The sequence below is a fragment of the Peromyscus californicus genome, unplaced genomic scaffold, assembly GCF_007827085.1.
Source record: "Peromyscus californicus insignis strain IS unplaced genomic scaffold, ASM782708v3 Scaffold_1__1_contigs__length_55948999, whole genome shotgun sequence".
NCBI lineage: Eukaryota > Metazoa > Chordata > Mammalia > Rodentia > Cricetidae > Peromyscus > Peromyscus californicus.
The window spans coordinates 21,742,061-21,762,769 of NW_026294492.1; the positions used below are offsets into that span (position 1 = coordinate 21,742,061).

The following is a 20,709-nucleotide window of genomic DNA, read 5'->3' on the forward strand; positions in this document are numbered from 1 at the left end:
TCTGAAAAATCTTTTTTTTTTTTCATGTTTAACTATCAAAGACATCTCCATGCCAAACAAATGGGAGCTTAGGATCCACTCTGTTGGATTCTTTGTGCGAGAGCCTGTGTCTTACTTGGTTTGGAACCTGGAGGTCATAGTATTGGCCAGGCATTCAGCAAATGAGATGGAGGAGAAAGAACCCTCGCCAGTCTCATGGTTTCTGGGTCCTCCCAGCTAAGCTTCCCCACGTCCTGGCCTTGTGCTCCTCCCTCTTCCTTCTCCTCCTCTTGAGCACCACCCCCCCTCTGGGGGCAAGGTGTGCTCTCCAGCAGCTAATTGCAGAAGAAGCAAATTTGTGGTCCTAAAACACTGTGTCTTTAATTCAGTCCACTGCCAACACTGAAATCCGGAGGTTTCAAACGTTTGCCTTTCCAGTGTCTGAAATATGAGATCTGACAGCCATCGGTGCCCTGCTCTTCCTCCGGCAACCGGACACTCCTGCTGGCAGACAGCACCCCCTGTGGTCTGACCCAGACTGTCCAACTGGCCCACTGCTTGGCTTCACAGGCTCTGACTTGCGTAGTCCGGGGATTTTTGCTCTGCTTGTGGCCTCTCCCTGGACGATGACCTTCCCAAGTCCCTCTTACTGACAAGTGAGAGGGGTGGCCCTCAGGGAGAGGGATTTCATGGTCAGCCTATGCTCTTAGAGAGCTTTAAGGATGTGACCCAGTGCCGTCCGTGGGCTGGCCAGGTTGGAGCTGGTGGCTGGGACAACTGGGCTCATTAAAGCAGCCTGGGTTGGGACAATGAGGACATAACTGTCTACCTATGGCCACTATACCTGGCATTCTGTCTTCTAGTAACTTTGACAGATCTAAATTTAAACATATATGAACTTTGTGTGTGTTTATGTGTCAAAAACTATGAAAATACTTATGCTAGCTAATGTTTGAGTGCTTCCAATGTCCTGACAACAGTTTCTAGTGTCTCTGGGAGCTTGCTAAGCACATGACCCTGTCACCAGGGGAAGGGTAAAATTGTCTCCCTTTCAGCACTGTGATTAGGACTTCCCCAACAAGGAATGCCCTGTGTTACCCAATATTTCATCAAGGGGAAACAGAAATTTGCTTTATTCTGTTTTTTTTTTTTTTGGTTTTGTGAGACAGGGTTTCTCTGTGTAGCTTTGGAGCCTGTCCTGGAACTCGCTCTGTAGCCCAGGCTGGCCTCAAACTCACAGAGATCCGCCTGCCTCTACCTCCCAAGTGCTGGGATTAAAGGCGTTCGCCACCGCCGCCCGGCATGCTTTATTCATTTAACATTTACTGAGTGCTTACAATACGTCAGGCCCTGTTCTAGGTCCAAGGAATACAGTCAAGTACAAACAGATGAAACCCCCTCCCTTCGATGGCTCTTACATTCTACTCAAAGGGGGAAAGATGACAGTCACTCTTAGATTATGGAGAGCTATGGCAAATTGGTCTTTTAATTCTGTATAGAATATAGCATGACTACTGATGTGTTTACATCTATACTCTGAGGAAAGCTCTCAGCCATTCTGTTGTGAGGGTCTAACAGACAAGCTGTGGGGGAGCAGGGTATGTCTTCCTCCCCATAAAGTGAGCAAGGTGGACTTGGTCCTCCTGTGGTCTCAAACTTCCCTGCTGGCTTCCTATGGCTGACTTACTCACACTAAGTGTCTCTTCCAGCCTCCAGACTCTGGCGTGGCCAACATGGAGAAAACTCAAAGGTACCTGTATTCTGGAACACAGAGCTAGCAGGGATGCCCCACACATGTTCTCCTGTAACTTCTTGCTAGATTGATGGGTGACACCAAGGACCAGAGAGTTTAAAGACTTTGCTTAAGGCTTAGGGACAGAGCAGTGACCGGAACCAACTCACAGCCTCCTAGCACCCATCCAGAACCTTTGACTCCCCATGGCCCCTCTGGGTGGATGGGAAGTGGGAGAGGTCAAAAAGATGGAATGCCCATGTCTGCCACAAGGCCTCTTCCTTCTGTTCTTGGGTGACCTTGCAGGGTTTGGACCAGAGTCATTTTACACTAGACTCAGTTTCCCCTTCAGCTTTGGGCAGGACTGGAGAGCTTGGGAAGAGGGTCCAGAGGGAGCTGTTTGCCCCTTACTAACTGCAGAGCAAGGATAGGTTAAAAGCTTGTTAGGAATGGCCTATGATGGCCAAGGAAAGGGCTCCCATGGGTGACCAGTGCAGTCTGATCATTTTGTGCTCGCCTCTTACAGCATGGAGAACAAACCACAGCAGATGTGCCTGGGGGTCATGACAGGTGAGTCCTGGGTTTCTAGCCAGATTGTCTCCAACCCTGTGACACAGCAGACATTTTGTTAATAGCGAAGATGCATTTTATTGGTCACTTTATCATCAATGCCTGGGAAAGGAGGACTTCATGCTAGGAAGGCAGATAAGGGAGGCAGGGAATGTCAGGTCACATGTCCTGAATAGAAAGCGTGAGAGATGGATGGGTTAGGATAGAGAGCTAGGAAAGAGGGAGCGACTGGGGTGACTGGACCAAAGCCTTGTGGGTTCTTCCTCCTCCGGGACCTCAGAGATGGATTTATGGCACTTACTTGGGTCCTTCCTCCTGCCCAAGGGGAAGACCCAAGTCTAATTTTCCACCTATTTGTAAAATAAAACTGCATTCTATAATCTCTCTCTCACTGGCCATAAAAACATATCCTAGGCTCCAGAAAATAAAAGGAAGTAGTTGTGATTGACATGTTGGCCTCTTCTCTCTCTCTCTCTCTCTCTCTCTCTCTCTCTCTATATATATATATATATATATATATATATATATATATATATATATATATACATGTATATATATATATACATACACACACACACACACACACACACACACACACACACACACACACACACACATGTTCTAATGAATCCGCTCTCTGTGACCTCGGTTGTTTCTTCCTTTGATGCCAGAGGACCTTTGTGACTCTACTAAGTTATCCTAAAACAGCCAGTCCCTTGATGCCACTGAGCTAAGCATGGGTGTCCCATGCTTGCTGCTTGTGAGATGAGCTGGCCATCCAGATGTTAGGCTGAGCTGCCCGCCCCCGCTGCACTGATGAACAGGGGTGGGGGGGGGGGCGGCGGCGGTCCCCTGTCAGCTGAGCCTGGGCATTGACACACAGGGCTTGTGATGTATTAGGTTCTTAGAAAGGACGGAGATGAGGATCCTCTCTCTCTTTTGCTCATGACCCAGCAAGGAAGGCTGAGGCCACTGTCCAGCCCTCTTGTCACCTGATTGACAGGTGAGGGGCTAGTGAGGGTCAGGGTGGTAGGAAGGTCTCCTAGGCAGGAGTCAGAGTGCTCACTGACCTGGTGGCTGTCACAGCCGTGCCAAGGCCCGGACGTCTTGCCATTCAAATGGTAGGAGAGAAATGAAGTGGTCCATTTGGGAATGCCTGGGGATGTACTTTGGACCCCGGAGCCTCTAGTACCACTCTGCTTTTTTGCCAGGCTTCTCATTTGCCTCCATTTCCCCCCCTCCCCCTGCCAAGCCGAATCACCCCTTTTGGGCACACAGTGATCAGGAATCCCAGCTGGGCAGTGGAAGTGACAGGGAAGGGAAAGATTGCATCTGAAACCCTCAGCATCAGAACATCAAAAGCTGAGGGCACCCTGAGTCGGGCGGGGCAGTGCCAAGGCAGAAAGCTTCCCTGACAGCCGTGGCAGGAGTTCCACAGAGAAAGTGGTCCAGGGATGTCCGGACCCATTCTGTGTATGATGGGGTTGGTCCGGGCTCAACCCTCCTATCCTCTGATCCCGGAGTTTTAGAGCACTCTAATGACCTCCACATCAAGCCATGCCCTTGCCTGTCAGGGTGGCATTCTGTAGATTTAAAACTGAGTGTTGAGGAGATAAATGGACATTTCCAAGGTTGTATGTTCAGTAAGTAGTAGGGTCCCTGGAAACTAAGGGCATCTATCCCCCAGCCTTGCCTTTTGTCCCGCTCCCCACCATCATGAAACCCCAAGAGAAAGACTAAGTAACAATAGACTAGAAACCAGCAGCTGGGGTTGGAGATTTAGCTCAGTGGTAGAGCACTTGCCTAGCAAGTGCAAGGCCCTGGGTTTGGTCCTCAGCTCCAGAGAAAAGCAAAAGACAAACAAACGAAAAAGAAACCAGCAGCTGAGAAAAAAAAAAATGATAGAAAAAGTTTTGTGAAAAGTCTTACGGTCAAGTTTGAGCACATGTAATTTCGAAAGCAGTTCTTCCAATGACTTATTACCGTGACTTTGTATTCATGTATTTTCATAGACCTTCAGCAGCTACCCTCCCATGGGGAATGGAGTGGCCCCCACACTCACACATGCACGCCATTCTTACCATGTTGAACTGAGTCCAAAGCTCTGCATTTCCCACCCATAGCCCTGGGATCCTGCAAACTTGTCACGGCTGAAAAAACTAGACTTGTGAGTCTGGATTAAAGATGGCAAAGCCAAATCGCATATGAATTAGGTGGCCACCTGAGGTCATGAAGCCAAGCAACCAGTCCCCCCATCTTCAGCCCAGTTTTCCTCTCTCTCTCTCTCTCTCTCTCTCTCTCTCTCTCTCTCTCTCTCTCTCTTTCTCTCTCTCTCTCTCTCTGCCTATCATTTGCAGAGTGTGTTCCCCATACAGAACTCTCCTGCAGCCCCCTGGATCCTGCTTCCATAGACCCTGAGGCTCTTGGGATCAGACACAAAGCAAGGGGAGTGGAGAGAGGCCTTTCTCCTCTGCCACCCTCCCTCCCTGCTCTGCCCCCTCCTCTCTCAGGAGCAAGACACAACTTAAATACTCCTGACAGCACTATTTTTAGCGGTCCTCTGGCTGTCAGCTTGGCGACATGTTCTCTGCGTGTTCCCCGGAGCTTTCCTACCCCGATGTCACTCATCAGGAGCAGCCCAGAGCTCTGGTTCTAATCCCAAGTAGCTCCTGTCAGCTGAGAGACCCGACATTGCCTGCTTGATGTCTCCATCTCCGTTTCCCTGGGAGTAAATGAGAGAATGCCTGGAGAGCACTCAACCTTGGGCCTGGCCCACCTAGACAGATGCTCAGCCTAGCTCTGTGCACTTTCCAGGGCCTGCCTCGGGGGTGACCCCCACAGCATGGTGTGAAGGCTGTGCCTTGCGATGGGGGCAGCGATGCTGTCACTCCAGGGAGTCCTTCATCTTTAGAGGTGACCCCTGGCTTTCTCTTTAGTCCTTTCAGATATCATCAGACATTTCAACCCTTCTGTTCTGATGCCCATGTGCTCTCCTGGGAAGAGTGGTGCAGCCCACAGTACTGCTGAGTAAGTCACACTCTTGGCCCTCTCTGGTGTCCTGCGCTCTTGCTAGCCTTGGGTGTGGGACTTGAGGGGGACTGCCAGCAGTCAGAGAGGAGGTTTAAAATAGAGGTCTTTATTAAATCTGTGCCCAAGTACCTTCCCTCGGCTGATGGTAGTTGGCTTTAAAAGCCAGGTCAAGAGCCGGGCGGTGGTGTTGCACGCCTTTAATCCCAGCACTCGGGAGGCAGAGGCAGAGGCAGGCGGATCTTTGTGAGTTCGAGGCCAGCCTGGTCTACAGAGCGAGATCCAGGAAAGGCGCAAAGCTACACAGAGAAGCCCTGTCTCAAATAAATAAATAAATAAATAAATAAATAAATAAAAGTCAGGTCAAGTCTGCCCCTCAGAAGCCAGGGTGGTTCAGGGTAGCCTCCGGCTCAGAGGCTGACATCTGTGCTGGAGTGGGGGTGGGGTCAGCTTCTTCACTCTCAAAAATGTATTTTATTGATTGTTCTTTCTACTCCCCTGCCTCTGCACAGAGACTTGTGGATTCAGGCTAAAGAGCTGGTGAGACGTTTGAAAGAGAACCCGGTAAGAGACTTTTTAACCCTGGCATGGGCTGCAAGACGATGACACCAAGACACAGAGTGGATGACCCTGGTGCCAGCTTGCCATGAGCACACCTCAGGTGTCCTGGCCTCTTAGAAAGTGTCCCTTCCACCGTAATACCCCGAAGGTCACTAGAGAAAAGAGTGAGGAGGTCTATTTAGAATGATTTTCTGTGTGAAACTGCAGAAAGTCGGCAGATGGACCGAGTGACCTTTCACATAGGGAGGGGGTTGGGTTCCGGAGAGAGACAGATTAGCTTGGGTGTGACCTAGACTTTCAGCTTATCACTGTGTGATTCTGGGTAAGGCATCCAGCCTCCCCTAAACTTGATTTTCCCTATTTAAGAAACGGAGTAGTGAGAGAGCCTGACGCACAGGGTTTATGAAGGATTGGATGATATATTGAATGTGCCTGGTACAGTTGACGCTCAATAAAAGTCGGTAGTTATCATTGTCATTGTATCAATGATGGCTGTTACAAATAATTACCACAGTGCTGGGGAGATGGCTCAGGCAGAAGAATGCTTGTTGTGCAAGCTTGAGGACCTGTGTTCAATTCCCAGCACCCACGTAATAACTAGGCAGAATGGTATGTGCCTGTAGTCCCAGCACTGGGGAGGGAGGAGACAAGGAGGATCCCTGGGTCACGCTCCCCAGCCAGTCTAGCCAAATTTGAGAGCACTGGGTTCAGCAAGAGATGCTGTCTCAGAAAAAAAAAAAAAAAATAGAGTGGTTGAGGAAGATACCTAGCATCCATCCCTAGCCTACGCAAATACACATAATGCACACACACACAGGGACCAAATGACCTGACAAGAAACAGCTCAGGGAAGAAGAACTTATTTGGGCGCATGGTGTGTGGGGATGCAGTCCAGAATGGCGGGGAAGGCAGGGCATGGGACATCTGGTTACAATGTGTCCCTCAGTCAGGAGGCAAAGAGAGATGAATGCTGATTTTCTCTTCCTTCCTTTTTTATTCAGTCTAGGCCTCTAGCCCACAGGATGGTGCTAACCATATTTAGGGTGGCTCTTCCCTCCTCAGGCCTCTCGGGGGCTGCACTCAGAAGCAAGCAGAAAGGTGTATCTCCTAGGCGATTCTGAATCCTGTCTAAGCCAGGGGTGTTGGCTTACATCCATATTCCCAGCACTCAGTGGGCCAAAGGAGGCAAATCTTAGGCAATCTGGGACCAGCCTGAACTACAGAGTTAGACTCGGTCTCAAAAAAAAAAAAAAAAAAAAGATAAATAAATCCAGTCTGGCTGGCAGTGGTTAGCTATCATAATGATAATAAGAATGTAATTGTTCTGCATAATAGGTGGGTGGTCCTGAATCCAACCCTGTAATTTTAAAGATGAAGAAACTAGAATTTCAAGATGCCATGAGACCAGGCCAAGTTCACGAAGTCAGTTAGAGCTAAACCCTAAAGAGCAGAGTTCACGGTGTTCCCCAGCTACCCAAAGCTGCCTCCGAAAACAAGTTTGCTTTGTATCCAAGTAATATGTTCACTAGAGAAAAGTCAAAAAAGCAAATGTAATATTAAAGCCACCTTAAGCCTCATATCCAAAGATAATTGCTAATAATGACTTTGTATGTATTCCCTTCGACATTTTTTTTCTAATTACGTATATCGGTATAAAGTGGGGTGTTACTGGATAGATAAGCTTTTTGTAATCTACTTTTCTCAGTTTTTCTGGTGATATTATTTACAGTTTCCATTATCATTTTAACAGCCACGTAGTGGTTCATTTACATGAATGTGGCGTAGTTTACACAATAAAGTACTTCAGATATTTATGCTGTTGGCTGATTTTCATTCCTCCCAACAAGGCATCGTTCATTGTAGCTAAATCTTGTATGGTCCTTCTTTCTTTAAAATACCCCTTGAGAACTGGACCTGGTGGTATGGGCCTGAAATCATAGCTACTTGGGAGACTGAGGCAGGAAGATCACAAGTTCAAAGTCTGCCTGGTTACAGAGTAAAGGCCAGCCTTGGAAATTTTGTGAAACTATGTTAAAATAAAAAGAGGGTGTGTATAGCTCAGTGGTACGGTACTTACTTAGCATACACAGGACCCTAGGTTCAATCTGATATTGAAAACAACAACTTTTTAACAAGGTATGCTCCTTAATACAACTGGGTCCAAATTGCCTTCTAGAAAAATTATTCCACATTAGACTACCAAATACTACTTTTGCCAAAACAAACAAACAAACAAATTAATTAGTTAATTGAAATTAGAACAAACGCCCAAGCCAGTGGTAACTCATGCCAATAATCCTAGTACTCAAGGGCAGAAGCAGGAGGATCAGATGTTTGAGGCTAACGAAAACAACCCTCGAACAGTGATTTAAGGTAGTTGATGTGTGAGATTGAGAAACATGGACAGACAGACTCCTGGCCCAGCTCTTACCCTCTGTCCTTTTGCTGTTACGTTTCAGCAACTTAACTTTGAGAAGGATTGGAAACTCATCACGGTCTTCTTCAGTAACACAAGCCAGTGTCACCTGTGTCCCTCTGCTGAGGAGGTAAGCTGCAGGCTGGGAGGCTGGGGGATTGCTGATGTGGAGGAGAAGGGGGCAACCCTGTCTGAGCACTGTATGCTGAGCTGGGGATGAGGCTCCTATTTCAGAACTAGGACAAGTAGATGAGTGGGTCAGGTGGGTGGATGGATGGACGGACGGACAGACGGACAGACGGATTCTCAAGAAAACAAACAAAACAATACGTATTTGCTTTTCTTCCTCCAGTATTTTAGTGTGAGAGCATGCGCAGAACATAGAATTAACCATCTTAATCATTTTTTGTGTGTTATGATTTGGGTGGGATTAAATGCTGTCATGAGTGTATGACTAACATTGCTCATTTATAACCATCACAAGTGCCAAGAATGCTTTTAAATTTGGAATTTTAAAGTTGTAAAAGAAAATTTATTGTTATATCCATTGTTCAAAACAATGGGTCTTGTGGTGTTTTCATACATGTATAGAATGTACTTTCATTATACCCCCCCACCCATTACCCTCTCTCCTTCCCTCTCCCCCCTCTTGACAAACAGTTCCCCTTCTGAAGTGTTTATCTAATTATTCTTTATCAATAAAGACTCGGGAGTCAGACATCGGGGTAAGAACCTGAGTGATCACAGAAGAGGCATAGTGACCAGTGACCTCCTATCTCTTTCATTCCTCCATCCAAAAAGGCCGAGACCTCCTCTAAGCCCTGCTCTACTGCTTCCTGTCTCTCTGTCCTCAGTCCTCCAAAACCTCTATGGTTAATTTTGGTCAGCTAGTAGCTAGCTTTGCCCTCTGTCTCAAAGCAAACGTTGTCAGAATGCGAATAAAATATCACACAACACCCTTCTACTTCCATGCCTTAAAGAAAAACCTAGATTCTACATAAGCGAGAAAATGTGTGTTTGTATTTCCGGGTCTGGATTATTTTGCTTACCTATGATTTCTAGGTCCTGGGAATGACACAATTTTATCCTTCTTCATGGATGTATAGTACTCCACTGTGTTGATATACCACATCATCCATTCATCCGTGGTGGGCTCCTGGACTGGTTCCATAGCAGTGCCATGAGAAGCATGAGTGTATCGATGTCATTAATGTATCATGACTGAGGATTCTTTGGGATTCTAAGGAGTAATGTGACTGGGTCATATGGTACTTCTGTTTTGCATTTTTGGAGGAAACATTCTACTGCTTTTCAGTAATTCACTAATTCACACTACCACCAGTCACATATAAAGAGCCCCTCTCCTCTAAAATAAAAAAAAAAAATCTGAGACTCCAGCTCTATTAGCGATTTTTATACCCACCAATCTCATATTAGGAAAATAAATTCAGGTTTAGATAAACTGAATTAATGATCTTTCTACACCCGAGGAGAATCAGCTTCCTAGTTAGTTAAGAATTGTTTTGCCTCTCTTCACATGAGTGCTGGATTTACAGAATAGTGTAGGATGTGTACACTTGCCTCACCCTAAACCTGTGAGTTCCAGCTTGGGCGAGAAGGCTATTGTTTACCAAAGACAAACAACCTGTGTTTGTGTAGGTGATTATATTGTGACTTCAGTATTTATTGAAGACAATTCCAATCAGCTGAAAGTGTTAGGGGTGGCTGGGGCCATAGGCTGTGGCAATACAAATGCCATACAGATTCTTCTTCAGTGGTCTAAAGTCTAGCTGCCACCAGGCTGTCTCTGTCAATTGCCGTGGTTTGCCTACTGACCCCTCAGCCCAGCTCCCAGGACCTCTGTCAGTCCATGGCTCAGGCCTGGCTAACTTTCTTGATATGCCCCTCCCCTGCTGCATCTCTTCTTCCGAATCCAGTGTACTTGCCCAGATCCCTGGGCCACTACCGAAGTTCCCTTTTCTTAGTGCTGTGGAACCCTAGGAGAATCGTGGTGAAGATCTCCTTTCCCTAGCCGGCTCTCAGCCTTCCTGCAGCTCTTCTGAGTGTCTTGTGTACAGATGATGAAAGTTTCTGCCCACCTGTGCCAAGTGAAATTTACACGCTCTGTTCTCTCTGGGGTCATTGTGCGTGTGAACATTAACTCATGAATTATGTATCCCTGCACGGAAATATTCAAGCGTGTGTTTAGACACTGCTGAATTCCTCTGTATAGGCACTCATTACTCTTTAGCTACTCACCCATTATCAACCCATATGCAAATTTTCCCTCTTACGTGCAGACTCAGACACATGTTAGCATATCTGCGATGAGTTTGCTCAGGTTGGTATTTGATTTTTTTTTTTAATGTATAAGTGTGCATTCACAGATGTTTACACTGATTCATAATTTCTTCTCTGTACTCTAACCTGCAGCCAAGCAAACGTACACGATTCCTTGCCTTTAATGTATTTATCCCTTCGAGCATTATTGAATGCATGATGCGTTCTGAATACATGTGTCCCATTTATGTGACTTGTTTTTTTTGTTAATTTTTAGTTCCACAAGTACTACACAAGTCTTTCTTTTTTTACTTTTAATATTCTTTATTTTTTTATTAAAATATATTCAGTGTGCATAATGAATGGATTCAGCGGGACATTTCCATATAGTGTGCACTGTGTGCCTTTCATCAACCACATATTTTCAAGACCCTGTCACGTTGATACCTACAGACGAGACCTCGTCTTGCTGAGCGAGTCCCTCCGCAGTGTGAAGTCGGCCACCTTGTGCTTCGGCGTTGGCTTATTGACAGTCGCTTAGCTCCCTCAAGTTTCTTAGTATTTGAAACGTGTAAAAGTGTTTTCTAGGCTCTGAGGTCATGGGTGCCGGTACATTAGTGAGTCCTCACGAGTTAGTCAGAAAGATTAGAGCAAAAACTGCAGAATGAAGGGAGAAGGAAATGGGATAGAATAAACTATAGAATATTCTAGTTCGTTGCATGAAGTTAGGGGGCTGTGGACTGAGGAAGTCTGTGCTTTCTTTGTTCTGGGTACCTGCACTGGACCACCATGGGAAGCACGTGACAGGCTGAGTCATGGTCCAAGGAGTTTGAAGACAAATGTCTAGAATAGACGTTATAGGTATATGTCTCCCACTTGGAAACAGGGACAGTTTGTGAACCAAGTGACAACCATCCCGTGCCTGAGATGATGGAATGAGCCTGGATTCCCCAAATAGCTACAGACAAACCCTTGACCCAGGGGTTTCTAAAGCAAGATTCACACTCGGGGTGCAGGGGAGGCACCATGTCCTCCACATCCCCTAGGAAGGGTGGATGTCCTGAATGAGCTACAGATGAGCAGCAGGGATGCTTCCGGACCCACTTACCTAGGGCTCTTGGTGGGGGGGGTGCGCCATGCTCAGAAGAATCCAGACAGTGCTTATCACTGGCCATTGCAACAGACGGGCTGGGCTGGCCTCTGGCAGCCTCTCACCGACGCAGAGCAGAGGAGAGACAGGGATGGGCCCTTTTTCCTAGGCTGTGGGTGGCAGGCGGCCCTCCCTGCAACCCCCATCTGGTGATTGGCAGCTGTCTCTAGAGTCCCAGCCCCTGTCCCCCCAGGTAACAGCACAGCTTCCTGCCCTTCCTTGCCTGGCTGTCGGAGCCACCTTGCTTCAGGGGACAGCGAGTCTGCAGCCAGCTGAGGAGTCTGTCATCTTGTACTTTTTATTCGTTTCCCACACTGAAGTGATAACCAGGGGTCAAATTTAGAGGTGCTCTCACTTATTTCAAAACCTGCGAAGAGGGGGAGAAGGTGGGGGCTGGGAGGGTTTATCCACTCCAGTAATGAGGCCTTCTCAGCCCTCTGTCTGGGACCCTGTCTCTTACTCATGGTAAACGTGGCACAGGGGAGAACTGGGGTGGGGTATGAGAAGGAGGGATCTGGCAAACAGCCAAGCTTGGATTTCTGATCAGGAATCCAAAATCCAAAAACCTCTGAGCATTTTCAGATTTGAGATTTGCGGATAATAAATGCTCAGTTGGTAAAGTCCATGCAAATATCCCCTCATCTGAAAGACTCCAAAACCAGAAACACTTCTGCCCCAGACGTCTCTGATAAGGGATATTTGGCCTGTGCCCTGTGGAAGTTTGGGGTTTTGAAAATTTTACTATATTTTGTATACGTGTGTGTGTGTGTGTGTGTGTGTGTGTGTGTGTGTGTGTGTGTGTGTGTGTGTGTGTACACAAGATGACATGGTGTGTATGTGGAGATCAGAGGACCTGTCAGTTTTCTCCTTCCATCGTGAGGGTTCAGGGAGTTGAACTTGTGTCTTCAGGCTTGGCAGCAAGTGCCTTTATCCAAAGACCCATCTCATTGGCCCATCCTTTTCCTTTTTTTTTTTTTTTTTTTTTTTTTTTTGGTTTTTCGAGACAGGGTTTCTCTGTGTAGCTTTGCGCCTTTCCTGGAACTCACTTGGTAGCCCAGGCTGGCCTCGAACTCACAGAGATCCGCCGGCCTCTGCCTCCCGAGTGCTGGGATTAAAGGCGTGCGCCACCACCGCCCGGCTTTTTTTTTTTTTTTTTTTTTTAATCTTGTTGATTACATAGTGCGTAAGTGCGAGCGTGTGTGTGTGTGTGTGTGTGTGTGTGTGTGTGTGTGATATATACCATGATTACAGAGGTCACAGAACAATCAAACAGGCTGCCGGGCTTGGTGGCAGAAACCTTTTACTCACTGAGCAATCTTGCCAGGTCCCTTTTTGGAAGTTTTGAGATCTGTCTAGGTCCTTAAATCCAGGCTGGTCATGTTCCCTCTTCAGATCTGATTTTCTTCAGATAAAAACAACTCACTCAGCCCTCGGGAATGTGTCCCACCCTCTACCGGGAGCATCAGAGTCACCACAGTGTTTCTCATCATGTTCCAACCTTGGGCTTGTGGGTAAACGCCTCCCTCATGAGAGGTTGACTGTTTTTCCGGTTAGAGAAATAGAGACTGGACCCAGAGCCCAGACCAAAATGGCACGGCTCCGGGATTCTACCCTTGTAGGGAAGCACGATCTCCAGGAGGCACCGGTCCCCATCTCTGTGGGCTCACCTGAGTCTGGGTCCCTGGGCCTCACGTCCTCCCTGTGACCGCCCTGGCTCAGCCCAGTTCTTCTCTCACAGAAAAGCCGTTTGATGAGGCGCATGGAAAACCTGTGTGAGATCCTGGATTACCTGCACCGAGAGGTGAGGCGGTGGCTCCCCAGCGTTTGCTGGAGTGGGGTAAATGGACTTCTGGAGGGAGAATGAGACCCTGAGACATGGAAGGCTCGACGGACCCCGTCTTCTCGCCACCATAAAAAGGGACGCTCCTGACAGGGGCTTGGCAGCCCTTGGAGGGCCTCAGTGTCCTTGCTTTCTGACTGAGGCTGGCCCTTCTAGAAGCCGCAGGTTCTGAGCACCCAAGAATGGGGGGCTGGGGCTCACCTTCCCCTGGGCTCCGTGCTACCCCAGGATCGGGGCTGCACTGACCCGCCAGAGAGAGCGGCCGCTGCATTTCTAAGATGCACAGCTGGAGGGGTGACGGCTTTGGACCAGCCTCATCCAAACCCTCTAGAAGGGTGGCCCCCAAACGAAGCCCACAGGGTTGCAGAGAGCCCAGAGACGGCCACAGCAGCCAAGGCAGCGCCCGGCAAAAGCTCGTGTCGTGTCCCTTCCTATCCCTTACGGCTCTTTGTAACCCCTAGGTCCCACGAGCATTTGTGAATTTGGTGGATCTCTCTGAGGTTTTGGCCGTGTCTCATCAGCATCAAGAGACTGGGTTCAGGTAAAAAGAAAAAGAAAAAAGAGGCAGAAGAGGCACCATCTCTTGTGTGTGATTGTGGTTGTTAACATGCTGGTACTGCACAGGCTCTCCACGTACATCGATCCCCTGGGGAGACCCACGCATGGAGCCTGGGGACTTCAGTAGCTGTCTCGCTCACATACTAGTGAGTGGCAGAGCCGGTGGGGATGTTGCAATATTTAATTTGGTTGATGCAGTGGCAGAGCCCCACCCCCACCCCAACTGATTTGAGGGTTTAAACCACAGTTGGTAGAGTGCTCGCCTGGCACCCGGGGTTCGGTCTCCAGCACTGCATAAAACTAGGCATGGTGATTCACATCAGTAGCTGCTGCCCTTGGAGACAGAGAGGAGGGTCAGAAGGGCAAAGCTGTGTGCAACAAGTTGGAAGCAAGCCTAGCTTCTACGTGAGATACAGTCTTCAACAAAACAACCACAAACCCGTGCGAGTTTGGCAAAATATCCCTGCCACAAGAAGTATTAGTGACTAGGTAAAAAAAAATAACCTAAATATATTTTAATGCTTCAGAACTTGGTTCTCGTGTATTTCTGAAATTTCTCAGAGGATTTTTTGTTTTATCTTCAGAATCTGGTATTTGATGCTGAAAAAGAGGTTCATATGAAAAAAGTCAGAATGAGAACAGTTGAGAAAGGAAGAGGGGATTTGAAGGGGAAGGAAGATAAAAGGAGACTAGGAGAGAAATGATGGGGTGTGGGTTTCTGAGGTGGGGAGCGCGTGGAAAGGAAAGGAAGAACATCTTCACAGCATATCCTGACCCTGTGGACAAGGGCCCCATGGGGTGCCTTCCACCCTGAGCTGGCGATTTGTGGATTTGTTTCAACTTGACACAAGCTAGAGTCATCTGAGAGGAGGGAGCCCTAACTGAGAAAATGCCTCTATAAGATTGGGCTGCAGGCAAGCCTGTAGGGCATTTTCTTAATTAGTGATTGATGGGGGAGGGCCCAGCCCATGGTGGGTGGTCCTGGGTTCTATAATAAAGCAGGCTGAGCAAGCCACGAGGAGCAAGACAGTACGCAGCATCCCTCCATGGCCTCTGCATCAGCTCTTGCCTCCAGGTTCCTGCCGTGGTTGAGTTCCTGCCCTGACTTCCCTCAGTGGACTGATTCAGGATCTGTAAGCCACATAAGTCCTTTTCTCCTCAAGTTGCTTTTAGTCAGGATGTTTCCACAGCAGTAATAACCCTGAGAGAAATTGGTACCAGGTTTGTGGGGGTAGTCCTGTGATAGACCTAGCCATGTTGTTTGGGAGTGGGGGATTGTGGGAACACTTTGGAACTTTGGATTAGAAAAGCCATTCAGTCTTCAAAGGTTAGCACATTGTGAGAACTTGGAGGATGAACCTGAGAGCCGGGCAGATGACAGAGGTCTGGCTTGTGACGTTTCAAAAGGAAGTTTGAGAATCACTTAAAGACACCGTCGGGGCCATTGCATATTTTGAATTAAGAAATCAGTGGTTCTGGTCAGCTGGGGCTGGAGAATCAGCTGTGATGAACAAGATCCCAGAAGTGTTGTGTGAAACTAAAGTGAAATCTTTGCCTTGCTTGGACAATTGATGCTGATCAGCTGGAGCTGAGAAATTAGCCGTGATTAAGAAAGAGACCAGCATGACTGAGGTGAAATCTTCTGGGGAGTGTTGCTTGAGAGCACACAGAAACTGTGTTCCAGAGGCGGCCGAAGTTGTACCTTGTGCTGGCAGCCGGACTTGGTAGTGTAAGAGTCACCGAGGTGGTACTAGTTTTGAAGGCATGAAGGGGTCATGGAGAATGGCTGGAGTGTGGCACTGTATGGGAGGAGGGAGTCCCTGAAGAAGAGCCCAGAAGAGGAGAGGTTATCGGTGCAGTCCAGTTGCAGCAAGTGACCCCAGAATTTTGGAGGTGCCAAGGACAGCAGGCCTTGGAGTGGAGCCGGTCTGAGCTTAGGAGATGAACCATATGTACTGCAGAGGGCAGAGTGGGATAAATGACCCAGGCCCTTTGGAGGACCCCAGAAAATTGTGAGTGGATCCCCTCTTGAAGTAAGAAATTATTTAACTTGTTTTGATTTTACAGGAGCCCACAGTTGAGAGAGACTTTGAACTTTTAAAGAGATTTTGGAGTTTTAGGGAGGCTTTGTGTTTTAAAGGAGACTTTGGATTTTTTTTTAAGAGACTGAAGTGTTTCAATTTGTAAAGACTGTGAAACTTTTAATTTTGTGATATGTTTTATAATGTGATATATTAATATGAGATGAACAAGAAAGGAAAGGTTATGGCGTAACAGTGATGTGTTATGTGTCATGTGGACAAGGGGTCAGTTATGCTACCTAGTTTTATGTCTTCTTGTCCCAGCCAGAGTCATCTGAGATGACTGAAAAGATGGGGCTGTAGCAAGCCTGTAGGGCATTTTCTTAATTAGTGATTGACAGGGGAGGGCCCAGCCCACTGTGGGTGGGGCCATCCTTGAGCTAGGGGTCCTGGGTTCTATAAGAAAGCAGGCTGAGCAAGCCATGGGGAGCAAGCCAGTAAGCAGCACTCCTCCATGGCCTCTGCATCAGCTCCTGCCTCCAGGTTCCTGCCCTGTGTGAGCTCCTGTCCTGATTTCCCTCAATGGACTGGGATTCCAAATATATCAGGCCAATAAACCCCTTCCTCCCCCAGTTGCTTTAATCACAACACTTGTAACCCTAACTGAGATACACCCTAATCTTCCTACTCACCACTTGGGTCTTCTACACTCTCTAAATCCACCACTTCCCCTCTCCTCTTCCTAAGCAACTCACTGCACCCCCAGTCACACACACACACTCTGTTGGAGGCCCTCTGCATACCTCTATCCCACCAGCATAATCAATCATGCCTGGCTCCTTTTGATCCGCAGCAGCCCTGCACCAGAGCTTTGCAATTGCTCGGAGGAGACCACAAAGTTGTCCAAGGCTGTCATGCAGTGGTCCTATCAGGTGAGTCCCACGTGGAACTTGAGCTGCTGGCTCACGGGGGCAAGGGAGTGTGGAGGAGGTCAACAGGCGTGGTGGTGGTGGTGGGGGGGGGGGGGGCAAAGAGCTAACTAGCTCTAGCAAGACGTGGCTGAATTCAGGACTGTTGGGAGCCAAGGAGAGGTACCTTCATGGTACTCCCTGTGATGAGTCCTTACTGTTAGAACAAAGGAGAGGCACAGCCTGTGTGGGAGTGGACGATCATGCTGACAACAGCTAGTGAAGAGTTTGGCCCATTCATTCTGAAATTTGTTTTTTGTTTGTTTGTTTGTTTTTGTTTTTTTGCTGTCATTGTTACTGGCACTGCTACATGTGTGGCTCCCGAGCCTTTCTTTTATGAGATAGAACCACCTCGGTGATTGAGCTGTGTGAGGCATTGAGAGTATGGACAGTAGATGGAGAAGAAGCCTGGACCTGCCCCTGCCTCTTCCTCCTCTCCTCCCCTCTCCTCCACAGACTCCCCACCATACACACCATACAGATGGTGCCTGTATGGAGGCAAGCCACGGCTCCTGAAGCCATACATTTTAGTTGACCAAAGAGGTCAAGTAGGGTATAGTGGGCTCAGTGAAAGCCACTATCCTTGCTGGTAAACAGCTCAAAATACAGTGCCCGCTGACATGTGTTAACATTATTTGCATTCAACTAAGTTGTAAGTACAGTTGTGCGGCGCTGCCTACTCTTGATAGGATTGGAGGGGAGGGAGGCGGGATCTAATGGCACATGCCTCTGCAGACCTAGCCCCCAAGGAGACCATGGCGGCTCCTCCTTGGCATGCAGGGCTGCCCTGCACTTCTTGTGTTTCCAGAGAAGAGACTCCAGCTCTCAATCTGGTATGCCCTAGTGCTGGGGCTTCAGAGACAAGGGAAAACTCAAATTCAGTCCTCAAGAGCCCCAAAGTGTAAGGCAAGGGGGTGGGGGTGGGCCTTCCAAGCAGCACACAGTTGTCTATCATGTGTGGAGGTGGTTGAGTTGGGGGTCCTGGTGTGCGAAACACTCGGGCTGGCTTGGGCTCTTGAACATGCGCTCTCTTCTCGCTTCCTCAGGAAACCTGGCAAGATCTCCTGGCCTCCAGCAAGTTCAACAAGCATGAGTCCTTCACAGTGGTTTTCCAGCCTTTCTTCTATGAGGTAGACCTGCCTTTGGTGAGTGAGCCATGTGAGGCATCGTGAGTATAGATAGTAGATGGTGAGGTAGCCTGGGCCACACACCTGCCTCCCCGCCCCTCCCCTCTCCTCCAGAGAATCCCCAGCCTTTACCCAATATCAGATGTACAGTCTGAGACAATACCACAGTACTCTCTCGCCCTTTCTCATGCAATTCCCTCACGTAGGCAGATTCTGAAAGGCAGGGTAGCTCCAAAGTGAAGAGCAGGGCCTCAGGGCTGATAGCCTGGCCTAAAGCCCTGCTTCTGGAATGGGCCAACTGTGTGACTTCAGGCTTGACATCTCCGTGCCTCGGTTTCACATCTGTCAAACGAGGACTGTTGCTAATATTCCATCCACCTGGAGTGGACGTCGGGATCCCATGAGCTAACACATGGGAAGAGCTCGGTACCTCCCACCTTTGTGGTTATTGAGGATGGCATTTTCAAGATCACCACCTTTGGCTTTTCCCTCTGTGTGCTCTTCTACCTCTATCCCTGGAGAGAGGCATCTGCACCTTCCTCCCCAAGGTCACTCACTGGTCAAGGGACTATCTGGAGTGTATAGCACTGAAGGAGAGACATGCCTGCCTACCAGGGTCTCTGTAGCCCCTGAGCCTTCCGGGCTGTGTCTGGGAAGAGCTCCCAGCTCCTGCCTGTTGGCTTCATTGTGTACCTCCAAGACGCACCTGCTGTTTGAAGTCCTGGTTCATAAGGAGGAAAGGAACCCCTGCCCATGCCTCATGCCTCAACTGAGTCGCCTCCCTGTCACCTGCTCCTGTTCTGAGTTCAGTTTTGGAGGCACCATAACAATAGAGAACAATTGGAGACTTACCCTCTCCCTGCTGGCCCTGACCTCCAAACCCTAACCCCAGACAGTGCTCCTATACTCATTAAGGAAGGACTAGGGGACAGAGCTGGATGGGCCAGGGCCCTGTCCACATGGATCAATCAGTATGTAGAGGCCATCATATCCTGGGGGTGAGCGGTGAGTGACAGAGTCCTTTCTTACCTTATTCTCTTCCAGGAGAGGTCCTCACCCCAGGATCCCAGCACACTCGCCCTCAGGATCTGGAACAGCATGGTGAGTGTGGAGATGGGAGGCTCATGCCAGCCTGAGAGCTGATTCACAAAGGGACAGCCACTGCATCTCTCTGCCCATGGCACCAAGGAACAGGTGCGGGACGCTAGTGGAGATGCTGGCCAAGTTTGACCCCAGAATCTTGACAGAAGCTGGTGGGGAGCTCCATCCTGCTTTCCCCAGAGGCAGAGCCATGTCCCTAGAGGTTGGCTTCAAGTTTCATTTCAGGCCACAGGCCACCCTGCAGTTCCTACTCACTTTGCTCACTCATGTGGCACCATGCAGGTTTAAAGGTGTAGGTAGTACCTAGAGCCATCACGGTCTTCAGAGAGATGACCGGGGCTCGAATTAGATCCCGCCTTTCATGCCTGCATCCATTCAGGGTATCAACTCCCCCCCCCCTTACACGAAACGCATGACCCCTGACCCCACCCATTCAGCGTATCTCACCATTGATGTCATAGATTCTGTTGCTCTCCATAGGGTGACACTGATGGGCTTTCCCAGGTCCCCAAAGAGTCCCGAGGGCCTTTGGGATTCTTAGTGGATGGAAGGTACCCCAAAGCTTGATGTCCTTTCAGAGAGCTGCTTTTACCATTGTCTCCCCACCCACGCCGCCCTGTCTTTAGAATCCCAGCAATGTAAATTGGTTTTTCTTCTTCCTTGGATTAGAAACATTTCACTCTTTTCCTCCTACTGGTGAGCTGCGTGGAGTATATTGAGTTTCAGTTAGTCTAGGGTGACCCTGTGGAGATCAGAGCAGGGCAGAGAACAGCGGTAGACCCCATATATGAAACACTCTGCCCTTTGTCGATGAAACCCAAGGCCTCTTCCAAAGGCATTTGCTGGTAGGGCAGGTGCTGGGATGGGATAATTCCTTACCAGTGGTTCTCAACCTTCCTAATGCCGTGACCCTTTAATACAGTTCCTCACGTTGTGGTGACCCCAACCATAAAATTATTTTCATTGCTACTTCACAACTGTGATTTTTGCTGCTGTTATGAATTGTAATATAAATTTTTTTTTGAGATAGAGGTTTGCTAAAAGGCTTGCAATCCACGGGTTGAGAACTTCTGCTAGCCTTTCTTCCATGAAGGGCACAGAACCCACTGTCTTCCTGCCACCCTCTCTCAAGGAGATAGGGTTGACTGTGCCACCTCAGCCAAACCTCAGGCCTCTACCATGCCATGCTTCCTCCGCCAACAAGTGTATGACCTCACTCTGCCCTGCCTAGTACTAGAGGGGACAGGAGACGCCAGGACCTTAAGGTCTAGCTGGGAAGGGACCAGTACCTAGAACAGGGCACGTGCACCTGGGCCAGCAGGGATGTGCTGGCAGTTGCCCAAACTCAATACGGACCACGAGGTCAGGAGGGGCCCTGA

The 20,709-nt window shown here is 48.6% G+C and overlaps 1 protein-coding gene across 1 annotated transcript in view; it reads left to right on the forward strand.

Moving 5' to 3' along the window:
- Positions 1–1,697: 1,697 nt before the first annotated feature.
- Positions 1,698–20,709, forward strand: part of Plb1 (phospholipase B1) — a 98,870-nt gene continuing 79,858 nt past the window's right edge. Inside the window, exons 1-10 of the mRNA XM_052746199.1 lie at positions 1,698–1,729; positions 2,238–2,281; positions 5,218–5,308; positions 5,821–5,872; positions 8,329–8,415; positions 13,454–13,516; positions 14,017–14,096; positions 16,991–17,066; positions 18,149–18,247; positions 19,274–19,330. Coding sequence (XP_052602159.1) covers positions 1,713–1,729; positions 2,238–2,281; positions 5,218–5,308; positions 5,821–5,872; positions 8,329–8,415; positions 13,454–13,516; positions 14,017–14,096; positions 16,991–17,066; positions 18,149–18,247; positions 19,274–19,330 — 666 coding nt within the window. The 5' untranslated portion in view covers positions 1,698–1,712. The remainder of the gene's footprint in view (positions 1,730–2,237; positions 2,282–5,217; positions 5,309–5,820; positions 5,873–8,328; positions 8,416–13,453; positions 13,517–14,016; positions 14,097–16,990; positions 17,067–18,148; positions 18,248–19,273; positions 19,331–20,709) is intronic.